The sequence below is a fragment of the Dipodomys merriami genome, unplaced genomic scaffold, assembly GCF_024711535.1.
Source record: "Dipodomys merriami isolate MVZ:Mamm:240054 unplaced genomic scaffold, mDipMer1.0.p SCAF_158, whole genome shotgun sequence".
Lineage (NCBI taxonomy): Eukaryota > Metazoa > Chordata > Mammalia > Rodentia > Heteromyidae > Dipodomys > Dipodomys merriami.
The window spans coordinates 1,573,077-1,591,956 of NW_027202915.1; the positions used below are offsets into that span (position 1 = coordinate 1,573,077).

The 18,880-nt window shown below is 40.5% G+C and overlaps 1 protein-coding gene across 18 annotated transcripts in view; it reads left to right on the top strand.

Annotated features, from left to right (window-relative positions):
* Positions 1-18,880, top strand: part of Cdc42bpa (CDC42 binding protein kinase alpha) — a 310,452-nt gene that overhangs the window by 113,327 nt on the left and 178,245 nt on the right. For 17 of the 18 annotated variants that reach the window (XM_070023199.1, XM_070023196.1, XM_070023195.1 and 14 more), the window contains one exon: positions 9,963-10,054. In XM_070023199.1, the coding sequence (XP_069879300.1) occupies positions 9,963-10,054 (92 nt within the window). Of the gene's footprint in view, positions 1-9,962; positions 10,055-18,880 lie in introns of those variants that run through there. The other variant, XM_070023209.1, reaches the window with a different exon arrangement.

Sequence of the window (18,880 nt, forward strand, 5' to 3'; positions counted from 1 at the left end):
CATCCATCCACCCACCCATCCATCTATCCACCCACCCATCCATCCACCTTCCCATCCATCCATCCACTTACCAATCCACCCACCTTCCCATCCATCCATTCACCCACCCATCCATCTATCCACCCACCCATCCATCCACCTTCCCACCCATCCATCTACCCACCAATCCACCCATCTTCTCATCCATCCATCCACCCACCCGTCGACCCACTATCCCTCCCATCCATCCATCCACCACCCATCCACCCACCTTCCCATCCATCCATCCATCTAGTTATCTTCCTATTCATCTACCCTCTTACATATACCTGTATATTTATATCTATTTACTTCTATAGATAATTATTTCAGTATTATTTATCAAAGATCATAAATTTGCACCAACATCTCTAATTCCAGTCCAGTATTACTGGGTTTATTTGAGTTCTTTTTTTATATTGCAACTCTCGCTGCCTACTGTTGAGAAGCATGGCTCCCATTGTCCTTAATTTACTTGTGTGAGCTATCCATGAGGATATAACTGACCTCTCTGATGCTTCATCTCCTTGCTTGTGCAGATAACTCACCAGTTCACCCATTGTCTTCCCAGCTGGTACTTCACCTCTTCAGCTTTTATTCTGTGTGCCAGATTGTGTTTCTTTTTACCCTAAAGCCATACTCTTCGCCTAGCCCAGTCTCAGACAGCCACCACAGGCTTTTCTCTTCACAGGAGGCTGCACTGTTTCATGATTCTACCAGTGTAGCCTTTTTTCTTTTTTTCTCCCACTGGAATAAATGTTCAGTGTAATACAAAAGGGTAACACAAGACCATCAGAGGTGGACTACTCTATACCTGGTCGACCTCTGTATCATGGTCACGTGATGTTCATTTGCTAAAACACATGGGATCTGCACCAAATAGTGCTTTACCGTACGTATGTACACTTTTGAGTAGCTTTAATTTTTCGAGTAAATTGGGAAATCAGACATGGTACACACAGTTGTAATCTCATCAGAAGGAAAAAGGGGGTCTCAATATCAAGGCCAGCCTGGGCTGCAAAGTAAACCCTGTCTCAAAGATCATTGCTGATTCTCCCAGTTGTAGTCTTTTTTTTTTTTTTTGGCGGCTGTGGGGCTTGAACTCTGGGCTTAGACGCTGTCCCTGAGCTCTTCAGCTCAAGGTGAGTGCTCTACCGCTTGAGCCACAGTGCCACTTCTGGTTTTCTAGTGGCTTATTGGAGATAAGAGTCTTCATGGACTTTCCCCCAGGCTGGCTTTGAGCTGTGATTCTCAGATCTCAGCCTCCTGAGTAGCTAGGATTACAGGCATGAGCCATTGGTGCCGAGCCTCCCCCCCCCCCCCCCCCCCCCCCGGTTGTTGTGGGGCTTGAACTTTGGGCCTGGGCTCTGTCCCTCAGCTCTTCAGCTCAAGGCTAGTGCTCTACACCTTGAGCCACAGCGCCACCTCTGGCTTTTTCTATTTATGTGGTGCTGAGGTATTGAACCCAGGGCCTCGTGCATGCAAGGCAAGTACTCTGTCACTGAGCCACCTTCCCATACCCCCAGGGTAACCTTTTTATGTGGATCCCCTTTGCATCCAGTGCAGCTTTTTACACCCTACCCTGGTCCATTGTGACTTCTCCTTTTGCCTACTTTAGTAGGCATGGAGTCACCCGCATTCATCCAAGATGCCTACCTAGGTGACCACTGTGTATTATACAGCCTGTCATTGAAACACCATCATGTGCATATGTGTGTGTGTGTGTGTGTGTGTGTGTGTGTGTGTGTGTGTGTGTGAGAGAGAGAGAGAGAGAGAGAGAGAGAGAGAGAGAGAGAGAGAGAGAGAGAGAGAGAGAGAGAGAGAGAGAGAGAGAGATTTCATTCATGGTTGTTCCACTCAGTTTTTTTAAACTTTGAGACAGGGTTTACTTTGCAGCCCAGGCTGGCCTTGATACTGAGACCCCCTTTTTCCTTCTGATGAGATTACAACTGTGTGCACCATGTCTGCTTTCCCAATTTACTCGAAAAATTAAAGCTACTTAAAAGTGTACATACATACGGTAAAGCACTATTTGGTGCAGATCCCGTGTGTTTTAGCAAATGAACATCACGTGACCATGATTACAGACAGGTATAGAGTAGTCCATCTCTGATGGTCTTGTGTTACCCTTTTGTATTACACTGAGCATTTATTCTAGTGAAAAGTGAAATCCTGTTAGTTGTTAAGGCCCATCTTTGAGTATTTCATGAATTTCAATTTGTTGGTCATTAAAATTTTTTTTGGGTGATGTTAGGAGTGGGACCCAAGACCTTGTTTATGCCAGGAAAGTGCTCTACAACCCAGTTAATTTTTTATGTAAACCCTTTCATTCTCCCACTCTGTGCTTGTCCTAGTAGGTGTATAGTAGATAGCAGTATTATTGATTGAGTGAATTAATGGAATTATAGTTGTTTTATAATATATCTGATCATGAATATTGCTTAACCCTCAAGTTTTATGTCAGATACTTGTTTCCTTTTTGATTCACCCTATTTTATTTCAAAAAGGGTTTTCTTTAAACTTTTAAAAAATTATTAATTTGCAAATAAAAATTAAAAAGTGACTTAAGTGGTGATTTATAATCCTTTTTTTAAACAGTTGATAGTCTATAAACAAGTATTTGCTGGAGGGAGGTAAGAAATAAAGGTAAAATGAAAATAGTGTAATTTGTGAAGTTAAACTTTTCTTACTTTTAAGTCTTGAGAGTATTTGTTTAATGTCCAGCATAAACATTTCAGAGTATGATGATGATGAGTTGGTCATACATATATGATTTCATTTCCTTTCACCCTCACTCAAACTCTAGTAAAGACCTTTTTTTTTTTTTTGTGGACCAGTCATGGGGCCTGAACTCTGGGCCTGGGCGCTGCCCCTCAGCTCTTCAGCTCAAGGCTAGTGCTCTACCATTTGAGCCACACTGCCACTTCTGGCTTTTTTGGCTTATGTGGTGCTGAGGAATCGAACCAAGGGCCTCATGCATCCGAGGCAAGCGCTCTAACACTGAGCCACCTTCCCAGCCTGTGAAGACCTTTTCGAAGAGCCATAATGTTGAAGGATGAGAGGGACACGAGTCTGTAGGATGCGAGCTGGGAACCTGAAAAGTCAGAAAAAGTGGAATCTGAGTTAGAGGTAAAAGCTGAAGACTGTCCAGTTACTGGCAAACTCCCCTGACATTTTAGAGTGTGGTATCCAAAATGTCCGGGAACCTCTGGACATTAATGTGTGGATAGGGCTAATCTATGGAGAACTGATGGAAGCTGTTTTAGAAGCAGTAGATTTTTCAGGAAAAGGACATTGGAAGTATCACAGTTGTATGCCAGACAGGAGAAAAAATTAGCAAGACCCTCATCTCAACAAACAAGCTAGATGTGATAGATAACCTGTACAATCCAAGTTATGCAGGAGGCATAAACAGGAGGGTCATGGTTGAGACCAGCCTGGGCAAAGAGCATGATACTCTGTTAAACAAAAGCAGCAAAGGCTTGGGAAGTGGCTTAAATGGAAGAATACCTCCCTAAAAGTGTGAAGTCCTGAGTTCAAATCCCAGTACTGCCCCAAATAAAAAACAAAACAACAGAAATTAACCAAAAAAAACCCCCTAAATATAAATAGAAACACCAGAGTATCAGACATGTAAGAAAGCCTCTAATGTTAAAGGTGTAGCTGCAAACAAATGAGCAAACAGAAAATAACTTCTGTGAGCCAGACTCCACTGGGTAGTATCATGAAGATTATTCTGTGAGTGTCACAGTTACAGGATCCTTGTGAAGAGTGGGGCAGGGAGAAATACACGCGCTTCCCAGAGCCCTCCTAGAGCAACAAGACTTCCTATTTCACTGAAACATCCAGAAAATATCTCCTGCCCGTCTCAAATAGACAGAATGAGACCCCCATGTTTGTGTGTGAACTGGTCATTGCTTGGTGGTAGTGGGTTCGATGAGCTTTGAGGACTATGTTGACTTAACAAAATTAGGATCTTAATTAGAAAGAGACGGTAGAATCTGAGTAGACAACAGTTGCCTTCAATATGCTGGCTTTGTGGTTTGCAGTTTACCCACAGCATTTTCATGAGAAGTTGTGTGTGCTCCAGTAAGTTTTTGTGCTGGGCTTTGCCTTTTCTCTGATGCCTCTAAGTAATGTCTTCCCTAATAGTGTGCTTTGATTTATGCATTGTGGGCCAGTGTTACTATGTGGTATAGGAAAAACGTGCGTAAGAGATAGCTATGATTGAATCGTAACTTTAAAATTTCATATGGCCATTAAAATAGTACTTTCTCAACACTGACACCTTTTGTTGGCTTATGCCTCCTCTCAGCACCTATAAAATTTCTTTATTGAGCTCACTTGGCAATTGGTATGAATCTTTTTATATATGTAATACCAGGAGTATCTCTCCATCTCTAATTCGTATAAATTTGGATATATGTTTATTGTTAGTGATGTCTGCAGAACTTGTGGCAAGAATCAGTTTAATAAATCTTTAGCTGGACATGATGGCACACACCTGTAGTTGTAGCTAATCAGGAGAATCATGATTTGAGACCTGCCCAGGCAAAATGCTAATGAGAGCTCCTCTTAACACACAAGCTGGATGTGGAGCATCTTCTGTAATCCCAGCTGTGGATCTCAGTTCATGCTGACTGAAAAATGTGAGGTCCAGCCATCCCTAGGTGGAGGACACTGCGTAGAGTCATATGTTGCTTTTGGAGAGAATTCCAGAGGATACCAAGTATATACTTCCAGAATAGGAATAGTCTCATAGGATAGTCTCAGTTTTTTTGTTTTTTGTTTTTTGTTTTGTCTGTCATGGGGCTTGAACTCTGGGCTTGGGCGCTGTCCCTGGGCTCTTCAGCTCAAGGTAAGCGCTCTACCGCTTGAGCCACAGCGCCACTTCTGGTTTTCGAGTGGTTTATTGGAGATAAGAGTCTCACGGACTTTCTTGCCCGGGCTGGCTTTGAACCGCTATCCTCAGATCTTAGACTCCTGAGTAGCTAGGATTACAGGTGTGAGCCACTGGCGCCCAGGTGTCTTGAGTTTTTGTTTTTAAAACCTATTATGACATGCTTGAAGTAGTATTTACCATGGAAGCTCACGAGAAATTCAGTTCTCACAGAACATCTGAAAATAAGCAAAAGCAGAGTGGACTGGGAACATGACTCAAGTGGTAGATGCTTGTCTAACAAGCATGAGGCCCTGAGGTCAAACTCCAGTACCACTGCCACAACCACCGAAAAGAAGAGAAGAGGAAAGAAAAGGAAAGAAACCTAGACATAGATGGTGGCTCATGCCTGTAATCCTAGCTACTCAGGAGGCTGAGATCTGAGGATCACGGTTCGAAGCTAGCCCTGGGAGAACTCTGTGAGACTTTTATCTCTAGTAAACTACTCAGAAAAAGCCAGAAATGGAGCTGTGGCTCAAGTGGTAGCTAGTCTTCAGCAAAAAAGCTTAGGGACAGTGCCCAGGGCCTGAGTTGCAGTCCTGGGACTGGCCATAAAAAGGAGTAGGAGGTGGGGGTGAGGGGTTGGGGGTGGGGAGGAAGGAAAGAAACCTAGGCACCTTCTGCCTAGCCCTTACTGAAATTTCCAGGCTCCAAATGAAAGTTACTATGTTTGCCTTGCAGTTTAAGTGTAGCAAACCATTATGATTGTAGTACTATAGCCCAAATCCAAATAAAGGACCAACCCTGCCAGTCGACCCTTACAGAAATGTCAGTCCGAAGTGATTATTAGCCTGCACTTGAGTTGCACCATTAAAGGGATTTGATAGGGCTTTGGACTTGCTTTCTTTTTTCTTTATTTCATTCTTTTTTTAATTTTTTGGTGCTGGTAGGTGGCCTTGAACTCAGGGCCAAGGGTAGCTATTTTGCTCCTAGTACTCTACCACTTGAGACAAGCTCATCTTCAGGTTTTGTTGCAAATATTTTTGAAAAATTTGGTTTGAATATATTTTTATCTTAAAACTTTATTCACCTTCTCTTTTACTTTATGGAAGAGACTTAAATTTTCATACACGCAAATCTTTTTCCTTTTATGGTTTCTAGCCACATTGGTGCTGAGAAAGCTTTTTCTGTTAGTGTACTATTATTTTTTCTAATTATACCACAGATTTTTAAAAACATCTTTCTCTAATTACAGTATTGTTTTTTAATTGTGCAAATTGTGGATAATTTTTTTCTCTCCAGTGAATAAAAAATTTAGGATAAATACACCAGTCATTTTAGGAGTCCTGTTTGTGAGCTAATTTCTGATTTATTTTTCTATTGGTTCAGGATTAGGAAACACATAGGATAAACTAGCTCCCTCCATTTTTTTTTTTTTTTTTTTTTTTGGTTGTGGGTCTTGAACTCTGGGCCTGGGCACTGTCCCTGAGCTCTACCACTTGAGCCACAGCACCACTTCTGGTTTTCTGGTGATTAATTGGAGATAAGAGTCTCACAGACTTTCCTGCCTGGGCTAGCTTTGAACCATGATCCTCAGATCTCAGCCTCCTGAGTAGCTAGAATTACAGGCGTGAGCCAATGGTGCCCGGCTCATGATTTTTTAAAATAAAGATTTATTGGAACATATCCTCACTCTTTATGTGTTTTTATTTGCTTTAGTGATGTGGTAATGGGATTGAATATTTGGCACAGAGACATCATGGCTCATAAAACCATAAATACTATTTTCTCTGTGTGTGTGTGTGTGTATCTGTGTGTGTGTGTGTGTGTGTCACTGAGCATTAAACACTGGACCTTGTACTTGCCAGGCAAACAGTGTACTAGCCAAAACAGTCCTTTGCTTTTAGATTTTCAGATAGGGTCTCATGTTAACTTTGTGAGGACAGTTCTCAGACTGTAGCCTTAACTGTGCCTTCTAGAATTACAGGTGTGTTCTACCATGTCCACCTTCTTCCCTTCCTCTTATTTCGTTCTTTCCCTTTTATTCTTTATCCTCACTTTGCCCCTTCTCCCTCCCTTCTTCCCTTTTCTCTAGTAACCAGGGGCATGAAATAAAAATTATGAGACAGTATCTTTTCTCAAAATGGCTGTTATCCAAAAGACAGAAAAACAAAACAATACAAATGTTGGCAAAGACACAAATTAAAGAAAACACTTATATACTATTTGTGGGAATGTGAATTAGGACAGCTGTAGTAGAAAACAGTATGAAAGTTGCCTGAGAAACACTAAATGGGACTTTTTTTGGGGGGGGGTTGGGGTGAGGGTCCCGTCATGGGCCTGAACTCTGGGCCTGGGCGCTGTCCCTCAGCTCTTCAGCTCAAGGCTAGCGCTCTACCACTTGAGCCACAGCGCCACTTCCGGCTTTTTTCTTTTTGCTTATGTGGTGCTGAGGAATCGAACCCGGGGCCTCATGCATGCAAGGCAAGCACTCTACCACTGAGCCACCTTCCCAGCCCTAAATGGGACTCTTATATGATACAGCAGTCCTACTATTATAGGGTGTGTATCAAAGTGAAATGAAATCAGTGTATTGAAGAGACATCTGCATTCCAGGGCACAGCACAGCACTATTCACAGACAGGGAATCAACAGAGGTGTCTGTTGACAAATGAATGGTTACGAAACGTGACACAATGAAATACTATTCAGTCATAAGAAGGAAGTCATACTGTGGTGGAAAAATGGATGGAACTTGAGGACATCTTGTTTTTATGGAATCTGAAAAAGTTGATCCTGTAGAAGTAGATAGCAGAGTGACCACCTCTATGGGAAGCTGGTCACTATGGGCTCCTGTGGGTGGATGGTCACTACAGGGCTCTAAGGAGGGGAGGAGACTGACAGATTAGATAAAGCTGTCACATTGTTTGCAATGTTCTATAGCACAGTAGGGTGACTAGCTAAGAGGTAGGAGAGAGTAGGAAGCAGAAGGGTGGGGTGAGGTCATTTTGCAAGTACAAAACCCCAAATTAGAAGAAATATGTGGAGTTTTAAATGTGCCGCAAGGTGACTGCAGTCAGTAATAATGCATTGGGTGCTTCATAGCAGCTAGATTTGGAATGATTTACAACTAAGAGAAATAGGATGCAATAGTTATCATAATCAAAGTGTTCACTTCCTGGCTGCCATGTATACTTTTCTCTATGAAGGTTTTGTCATAACCTTCACTCAAACTTGGTCTTTTTCTTTTATCACTCTGATTTCTGGTGTGTGAATTCCAAATAGAGATACAATCCCTGTCACTTACAATCTACAGCACAAATACAGAAATCTTACTGTTTGGCCCAATGAACATGGAATACCTCTGTTTTCTAAGCTAGGTAGGGCTCAATATCCTAATATGAAAACAATCTGTAGGCTCGCTGTTTCTGTTCTGTTTGCTTCTCTCATGCTCAAGTACATGTGTCTGGCTTCATAGGGGGAAGAGAGTTTTTTTTTTTTTTTTTGTCGTGGGGCTTGAACTCTGGGCTTGGGCGCTGTCCCTGCACTCTTCAGCTCAAGGCGAGCACTCTACTGCTTGAGCCACAGCACCACTTCTGGTTTTTGAGTGGTTTATTGGAGATAAGAGTCTCATGGACTTTCCTGCCCGGGCTGGCTTTGAACCGCTATCTTCAGATCTCAGCCTCCTGAGTAGCTAGGATTACAGGTGTGAGCCACCAGCGCCCGACTAGAAAATTGTTCTTATAATGAATGCTTCTTTAATCATATAAACTCTTTTTTTGTTTTGAATAAAGATGAGAGAGGAGATAATCTTAAACTTCTGTTAAAGGCAACAATGTATAGTGATTAATAATTTTAAAATGCCAACTTTATCTTGAATTATTAGTAGTATTACATTTAACTTCTTTGCCTGACTTTTAAGGCCTCAAGATAGTCCATATTTTCATCTCTGATTTCTCCTCACAATTTGGTAGTAACAATGTATTACCACTATCGTTCCAAATTTACTTCCTTGAATCTCTTCATTTGCTTCTACATTCGCCTCTGCCTAGAATGGTCTATATAGCCAAACCCAGGGAAAGGAGCAGAAAGTATTTACCTAGTTCTCAAAGTAGGTTCCACCTGTTATTTTCTGTGTAAGTCCAGGTGTTCAGACCACTATGTCCCTTCTTCTTTGCTCCTGAAGTGCTTATATTACCTCTGTTAGAAACATTATCTTTCATTGTTATGTATCCTTCCCACATGTGAATGTATATGCAGATACATTCACATATATACATTCATGTGGGACTATCCTTACATTGTCTTATCTGAAGACTGTGAGGTTTTTTTTTTTTTTAAAGAAAAGCTTCTGTTTACTAGTGTTACCATAGCTGCAAAAGTCTTTTTTTTTTTTTTTTTTTGTGTCCATTATGGGGCTTGAATCTGGGCCTGGGCACTGTCTCTTTAGCTCTTTAGCTCAGCTAAAGAGCTCTTTAGCTCAAGGCTAGTGCTCTACCACTTGGGCCACAGCGCCAACTTCCGACTGTGAGCTTCTTGAAGGAGGATATCATAATTATCTTTAAAAATATGCCAGTCATTGTTGTTACTATCTTTTGCCCTTTCCCCAAGGCATGTTAAGTAATCATAGATAATTGCATGTGAGAGAATTATTAATTTACCTGATGGAGATTGCTTAGATCTATCTGGTGTCATGAAATCTGTTTTTTAAAAAACTCCTTGGACCTTTGTGGTAAAATATTTAATAGTTAGAATGTATGGAATATTTAAGATTAGAATAAATGGGCTTTATTTTTACTTCTTTACTGTTATGCTTTAATCCATGCTTTTTGGTGTTAAAAATTGTTCCTTACCAAAATGGATTATATAAGCAAAAAAAAATATTGCTTTCTTAAGAAAATTAAATCATTCATTCTCATAAAGTTTGATGAGATTTTAAGGTACTTTGGCATAATTCTTAATTAAATTGGAAATTTTGTTGTATTAATAATACTCTGTTCTATTGCATATGTAATTTGTATCAGTTTCAGTAAGAAAGTAATTCATGTTGCTCTTTTTTTTTCAGCAAAACCATTTACTTCTAAGGTGAAACAAATGCGATTACATAGAGAAGACTTTGAAATATTAAAGGTTATTGGTCGAGGAGCTTTTGGTGAGGTAAGAAATAAACTAAGATTTTATAGAATGTCTACTAATTGTTTTCGAAAATGTTTTATGCAGTTTTCAGAAAAATTATAGAAATAATTACTTGCTATTGTAACTGATATGGCTGATCAGGAAATGTACTAACATTTTGAATGAGATACTTCAGTTTGGAAATTATTGTTGTTAAGTGTACTTCACATGAGCAATTTTATGGACTCCTTTTTGTGCCTTTGCTTTGTCTGTCCTCATGCCAATGCCACATTGTCTTAAATTGCTCTATCTTGTTAGAAAAGACTAGAGCTCTGGCTTCTCCTGTCTTAGAACCAATTTCCAGTTTACTCTCTCTTACAAAGTGAGCTATGTTAATTGAGATTTAATAGAATGCTTTATCTGCATCTTTTGTCTCTTTTACTTAGTTATTGTATTGAATGGCGTTGATTCTTCAAATGTTTAACTCATATTGAGTTCCTAAAATAATCCCAGCATGGTTGAGAATCTATTACTGTTTTCTTTTCTTTTTTTTTTTTTTGTCGGTCGTGGGGCTTGAACTCTGGGTCTGGGCGTTGTCCCTCAGCTCTTCAACTCAAGGCGAGTGCTCTACCACTTGAGCTACAGCGCCTCTATTACTGTTTTCATCTGTGAGTGGATTTGGTATGCTGTTGTTTTTGAGTGATTTTTGTTGTTGTGTTTGGGATCTCTATTTTTTCTTTTCTTTTTTTTTTTTTTTAGAGGAATAGGCCTAAAATTTTCCTGTTTCTAATGATCAGTCAGGGTCTTAGTTATACTGGTCATTAGAAGAATGTTACCTCTGACTGTTTTCTAGAATTTGTGAAGATAGTTACTACTCTTTACTTACTAAGTTTTCAGAGGTAAGGCTGGCTGGAACTGGAGATTGTTAGTGGACATTTAAAATAATATATTTAGTTCTGTAAGTGGAAAGAAGAGTCTGTGAACTTTTAATTTAGGTGTCATTTGTCTTAGGCTTAGTCATACATCTGACATTTTTTTTTTTTTTTGGGTCCGGTCATGGGGCCTGAACTCTGGGCCTGGGCGCTGTCCCTCAGCTCTTTAGCTCAAGGCGAGCGCTCTACCACTTGAGCCACAGCGCCACTTCCGGCCTTTTTCTTTTTGCTTATGTGGTGCTGAGGAATTGAACCCAGGGCCTCAGGCATGCAAGGCAAGCTCTCTACCACCTTCCCAGCCCCACATCTGACTTTTTAAAGTCTTAATACTGTATTGGTCATTTGTTGATTCAAATGGCCACTTAGTGATCTCTTTCTTTTATTTGTCTTGCCTAGGGCATTATCAGTTTTATATTGTTTTTAATGACTTAGCCATTGGCATTTTGAGTTTTGCTATTATAGATTTGTTTTCTCTTTTTTTTTTTTTTTTTTGGTCGGTCGTGGGGCTTGAACTCTGGGCCTGGGCGCTGTCCCTCAGCTCTTCAGCTCAAGGCCAGCGCTCTACCACTTGAGCTACAGCGCCACTTCCGGTTTTCTGGTGGTTTATTGGAGATAGGAGTCTCACGGTCTCTCCTGCCCGGGCTGGCTTTGAACCGAGATCCTCAGATCTCAGCCTCCTGAGTAGCTAGGATTACAGGCGTGAGCCACCAGCGCCCGGCTGAAAATCATCATTTGCTTATGTGGTGCTGAGGAATCGAACTCAGGGCCTCAGGCATGCAAGGCAAGCGCTCTACCACTGAGCCACCTCCCCAGCCCCTGTTTTCTCTTTTATTACTTTCTGCTCACTAATATTTTATTCTTTTGGGTTTGAATTTGCTATCTCTTCTAATTTATTGAGAAAGGTTCTTAGGATATATGGATACCTAGGTCTTCTTTATTTATTTTTATTTTTATTTTTTTTGTCGGTTGTGGGGCTTGAACTCTGGGCCTGGGCGCTGTCCTTCAGCTCTTCAGCTCAAGGCGAGCGCTCTACCACTTGAGCTACAGCGCCACTTCCAGTTTTCTGGTGGTTTATTGGAGGCTGGCTTTGAACCGCGATCCTCAGATCTCAGCCTCCTGAGTAGCTAGGATTACAGGCGTGAGCCACCAGCGCCCGGCTAGGTCTTCTTTAAAATGTGCATTTAAATCTACTTTATATTTTCTCTTGATCTGTTGTTTTCTGAGAGAATTGGTTTCTTTTTTATTTATTTCAGTTTTTGCTGATGAGAGCCATATCATCTGCCTGGCAGTGACCTTTTCCCTCCAATTGTTGTGGACTGTTCTGTTGTATCTCTCCATCTTTCTTTCTGCTGGGGCTTTAACTGATGGCCTTGTACCTGGAAGGGCTTCAAGTGCTCTTCCTCCGTAACCATGTTGCTAGCTGTTTTGCTTTTAATTTGTTTTTCAGATAGAGTCTAATACTAACTTTTCCTGGTCTAGCTGTTAACCTCAGTACCCCTGTCTCTGCTTTCCAACTAGCTGGGCCCCATATCTGGTTATCAGTATTTCTTTAGTAAAGAGGACTGCTGACAATAAATTACCCATTTTTACTTGTCAAATATATATATTTGTAACTATATAAATATAATGTATGTGTGTATTGTCCTAAAATGTATTTTATACAAACTTTATATATATATTTACTATTAACATTATTTACAGAAATTTATATAATTATATCTAATGTAAAATGCTTACTGCAATTATACTTAATCAGGTAATATTATATAATAATATTTATATATTTTTTATAATTATATAAAATACATATGGCTGAATAGATTTGTATAGATTCATTTGTATGTACTTGTGTAGCCATAATGCTGGTCAAGATCTGGAATGTTTCCAGTAATCAGTCAGGTTTTCCTTGCCCTCTCTAAATAACTACTTCCTTGTTGACACTCTGTGCTCATAAATTTACATGCCCTTCTATTTTTATATTAATGGCATTATAAGCCAGAGTCTATTGGTATTAGTGGTATTATAAGCCAGAGTCTTTTGTTTCTGGCTTTTTTTTTTTTTTTTTGTCGGTCGTGGGGCTTGAACTCTGGGCTTAGGCGCTGTCCCTGTGCCCTTCAGCCCAAGGTGAGTGCTCTACCACTTGAGCCACAGTGCCACTTCCGGTTTTCTAGTGGTTTATAAGAGTATAAGAGTCTCACGGACTTCCCTGCCCGGGCTGGCTTTGAACCGAGATCCTCAGATCTCAGCCTCCTGAGTAGCTAGGATTACAGGCATTAGCCACCGGCACCCGGCTTGTTTCTGGCTTTTTTTGCTACACATTATCTTTATTTTCATTGGGTGAATGACAAATAAATGAATGAAAAATTCATTTGTATGAATAATACCCTATGTTGTTTATTTATACTAGTATTGCCTGTTGAAGTTAACTGATTTTTGGCCACTTAGAAAAATGCAGTTGCTGTACACCAGTGGCTCATGCCTGTAATCTTAGCTACTCAGAAGACTGAGATCTGGAGGATTATGGTTTCAAAGCCAGTCCAGGCAGACAAATCTTCTGGGCCCTTATTTCCAATTAACCAGCCAAATGCTGGAGTGGAAGTATAGTTCATGTGGTAAAATGCCAGCTGAGCAAGCACAGGGCCCTGAGTTAAATCCCCGGTGCCACCAAAAGAAAAAAGGAAAAAAAGGAAAGTGCTGGAGGCATAGCTCAGTGGTAGAATATTTATTTGTCAATCATGAGGCACTGTGTTCAAATCCTAGGACCCCCCCCCCGCAAAACCCCCAAAGAATAAAGTAATCACATGTACATGTATTTTGTGAACTATACATACTCATTTATGTTTTATGTGTCACAGAATAGACATAGTTAGCTTTTTTAGTACATAGTGCCTAATAATTTCCCAGGTGCTTACTGATGGATGCTCCCTTCAGTGAATGATGCTCCAGTTTTTTCAGTGTCATTAACACTTGGCTCATTCGTTTTAACTTCCCCTATTTTTGGTGGATGAATAATGATATGTGGTATCATTTTGCGTTTTCTTATCACTACCTTAGTTCAACACCTTTTCATGTTACTTCACATGAGCACATTTGGGACATGAGCACATTTTGGGGTTGCATTGGGGAGGTAGGAGCTGGGTGGGTAGGCTGTCTGGCTTATTGTATAAGTAATCTCTTCGAGAGGTTTGTGTATAAAAAAGTGTTTTGGCTTTTCCTTCTCTTTATAGATCTTGTACTGAAAAGTAGTTCTTCCTTTTAGTGTGGTTTAATTAATTAAACTGCTCTTTAAAATTGGTGCTTTTTGTGCTCTTTTTAAGAAATGTTTCTAACCTGAAGGCCATGAACATGTTTAATAATATTTTTAGAAATTCTTCATATAGTCTTTTAAAAAAACTTTCACATTTAGGGCTGTGATCTATTTGGTATTGATTATTTTGTGTTTTCTGAAGTGTAGGTGGGTCAAAGTTCATTTTATTCTTTGTGGGGTTATTTTGGTGTCACTTATTGTAAACATTTCACATTTCATTACAAAAGGGACTTTTCTTAATCCAATAATTTTTTTTTTTTTTCGTTGGTCATGGGGCTTCAACTCTGGGCCTGAGCTCTGTCCCTCATCTCTTCAGCTCAAGGCTAGAGCTCTACCACTTGAGCTAGAGTGCCACTTCTGGTTTTCTAGTGGTTTATTGGAGATAAGAGTTGCACAGACTTTCCTGCCCGGGCTGGCTATGAACCGCGATCCTCAGATCTCAGCCTCCTGAGTAGCTAGAATTATAGGCATGAGCCACCAGCGCCTGGCTTAGTCCAATAATTTTAAAAACAGTTTCTTTGTAAAAGCCTTGTTCATATTTCATAAATTTTTGAGCTTGATGTTTGCTGATAATTTTATTTTATTTATTTTTTTTGGGTCAGATCCTGGGGCCTGAACTCTGGGCCTGGGCGCTATCCCTCAGCTCTTCAGCTCAAACAGTTTCATTGTAAAAGCCTTGTTCATATTTCATAAATTTTTGAGCTTGATGTTTGCTGATAATTTTATTTTATTTATTTTTTTGGGTCCGGTCCTGGGGCCTGAACTCTGGGCCTGGGCGCTGTCCCTCAGCTCTTCAGCTCAAGGTTAGCACTCTACCACTTGAGCCACAGCGCCACTTTCCGGCTTTTTTTTTCCCTGCTTATGTGGTGCTGAGGAATGGAACCCAGGGCCTCAAGCATGCAAGGTGAGCGCTCTACCACTGAGCCACCTTCCCAGCCCAATTGCTAATAATTTTAGAATGCTGTTTTCTAAGTTTTGTGTTTGCTAGGATAGAAATGCAGTAGATATTTTCATATGTTGATCTTTTAAAGACCTTGGCATTTTAACTTACTAATTCACATAGATTTAAAAAATTTCTTTCCTTGTACTTAGTCCTATTGTCTCTAAATAATGACAGCATTTTTTCTTTCCAATTTTTATGTTTTTCTTTTTCCTTTAATATTGCTACAGAGAAGATGTTGAATTCAATAATAATTCAATAAAATGTTGAATTCAAGTGGTGACACTGGACATCTTTGTCTGATTAGTGAGTCCAGGGTTCTGAAGATACAGGAATAAACACACATAGTTTTTCCTATACACTCACCAACACAGAAGCCTCTTGTGATCCCAAACTTTTCGAGATTTTCTCTCCATCAGCAAGAAAGCAGTTCTGCAGCAACTCCAGTTGAGTGTCCTTTAAATTAATTAACTTTGTTACTACCTAACTGGAGGTTGTGTCAGGGCTCAGTATGAAAGACTGCCCTAACTGTAGATATCGGTATGTCAGGACCTCTTGAACTTCTGACTAACTGGCTGTAAGTTTCTTCTGGGATTTGATTAAATCATTGGAGTGGCTCATAGCACTCTGGGAAACACTACCCTTCTTGAAGTACCCTCTCTCCCTGCTCCTCCCTGTGTCAGCTCTTGGGAAGCTGTTCAAACCCTATACTTTTGGAAGTTTAGGGAGGTTTTTTTTATACAGGTGTGGTTGATTAAATCATTGGCCACTGGTGATGAACTCATACAGCTCTTCTCCCTCCTGGAGGTTGCAAGGAAGGCCAGCTGTTTCATTTCTCTAACCCTGCTGTGGCTTTCTGACTGCCAGTTCCATCCTGGAGATAGCTTTACAGGATGGGAGCCACCAGTTTATTAACTGCACGCAGCATGACAGACCTGCGATGCTTCTACTAAGGACTTCAGCAACTGTAGGCTCTGAAATGGAGTAGTCACAGAAGTGAAGTGTTGAGTGTTTGAAGGGTTTTGTTTGTTCGTTTTTTGCATGCTGGTCCTGGGGCTTGAACTCAGGGCCTGGGTGCTATCCATGAGCTTTTGTCTCAAGGCTGGTGTTCTATCACTTGAGCCACTTATGGCTTTTTGGTGTTTAATTAGAGATGAGGAAATGAGAATCTTGAGGACTTTCCTGCCTGGGCTGGCTTTGAACCATGATCCTCAGATCTCGGCCTCCTATGTAGCTAGTATTACTACAAGTGTGAACTGCTGGCACCTGAGTGTGGTTTGTTACTGCCTTTTCTGTTACTCTTTTTCTTCTAGTCCTACTCTCTGTAGTGTTTTTCTTATGAACTGGAGGTTAATATTTTTGTTTTTGAGATGGTTGTGCTATGTAGGCCAACCTGGTCTTTAACTCATGATACTTTATTTACCTTCTGAGGGCTGGAATTACAGCATCATGCCTGGCTTTGTATTTAACAATAACTCTTTTTGCTGTAGTTATTTTTTTCCAGTTTGGTTTTGTGTTTTTTGCCCAAGCTCGCCTAAACTACTGTCCTCTATTGTATCTTCCTGGTAGCTGGGTTTGCAGGGGGCACCACCATACTTCTCTTAGTGGTTGGGATAAGGACTCTGTTACTTTTTATTTTTTTTCTGGTCCTTGGGCTTGAACTTAGGGCCTAAGTGCTGTTCCTGAGCTTCTTTTACTCAAGGCTAGCTCTCTACCCCTTGAGCCACAGTGCCACTTTTGGCTTTTGCTGAGTAGTTTATTGGAAATAAGAGTCTCACAGACATTCCTGCTCAGGTTGGCTTTGAACTTCTGTCCTCAGATCTCAGCTTCCTGAATAGCTAGCCTGAGTAGCTAGGATTACAGATATAAGTTAAGACACCCAGCCTGGAGTTAACTTTTAGCATTACTTTTTATTGTTTGTTTGTTTGTTTATTGGTAGTGCTGGGAATCGACTCCGGGCTTCCAGCATACTAGAAAACAATATCAGTCTGCATGCTTCCCCTCCCTCCACCTTTGTCTCTACACTGATTTAACTACCGTATATAGGTAATGCAGAATTACAGTTATTAATTTTGAAACATTAATGCTCTTGGTTTATAAATCCAACTTTCCTTGTTCTGTATAGATGTAGTTAGTTTGCTAATACTTCATTTAGAATGTTTTTGTTCATGTACACAAGAAGGATGGTTCTAAAAACTTGATGTATCTTTTTTTTAAATTTTTACTTTTTTATTGTGAAAATACTGTACAGAGGGGTTACAATTACATGGGCAAGATAATGAGTACATTTCTTATCAAGCATTGTAGCCTCCTCCTTTGTTTCCCCTTCCCATCCCTTCCCATCCTCCCCCCCCAATCCTCCCTCGCTCCCCCCCCCACCAAAGTTCATTTTACACATGTACTTCTCATTGTTGCAATGGGTCCACCTGTATCCCTGTTTAAACGACTTGTTTTTCCCCTTCCCCTCCACAAATTATACCGACATCAAATACAGTGAAAGCAGGGGTTATACTGTGGGGAAGGGACATACAAAGCAAAAATGAAATAATCTTATAAATGTGTTAGAAAACTTGATGTATCTTATATTTTCCTTACATTTTGTTTGATATGTTTAGCTCCTACGATGATTTGGGAAGTGTTCTTGCTCAGTTTTCTGAAGTCACTAAGGTTGATGTTACTTTAAAAAAGTAACTTGAGAACTTTTTAAATTTATTTTTATTGTCTGGAGTAAAAACTTCTTTGTTTTATATCATTTGTGGCAACTTTTGTGTATATTGACATATACCAATTGCCGTATGTACAAGTCCATGAGTTTGGAGAAGGGATTCCGCTGTGTCAATTTAGAGAACGTTTCTGTCATCCTGGGAAGATTCCTGTCAGTTTCCCATCACTCCCCTGAAGTGGCAACCACAGTACTAAATACAGGATCCTGAGTGTAAGCCCTGGTCCTGACAAAAACCAAAGAAGTTTTTTCCACAAGGAAATCTACTTTTAGTATGTGTTGAAATAGGCGTTCTCCCCACCCCCCTTTTGAATTACTTTAGCACCTGGTTAAAAAAAAAGTATAAATCTACTGGTGTACTGCCTATTCTGTTTATCCTATGCCAGTCCCACAGTCTTGATTCTTTTTTAATTAATTAATTAATTTTTTTGGGGTCCAGTTGTGGGGCCTGACTCGGCTTGAGTGCTGTCCCTCAGCTCTTCAGCTCAAGGCTAGCGCTCTACCACTTGAGCCACAGCACCACTTCTGGCTTTTTTCTGTTTGCTTATGTGGTGCTGAGGAATCGAACCCAGGGCCTCAGGCATGCAAGGCAAGCACTCTACCACTGAGCCACCTTCCCAGCCCCACAGTCTTGATTCTTGAGGCTTTATAATATGAAGTGGAGAGTATGTAATGTAATGGATGGATTAGAATGTATGTTCTCCCACTCTCCCTCCCATCCTCCAGTGCTGGGGTTACCTGGCTTCTTCTTTGCTTGTCTTGCTTGCTTGTCTTGTTTGTGCTCTACCACTTGAGTCATCCTCCATGCTAGGGTTTTGTGGGTTAATTGTTTCACAGTTTTCTGTCTGGGTTGGCTTTGAACTGAGATGCTCCAATTTCAGTCTTCTGAGTAGTTAGGATTACAAGAGTGAGCCACTGGCTCCCTGCTCCTTTGTTACTTTTAACTGTGGCTTTGGCTTTTGATTTC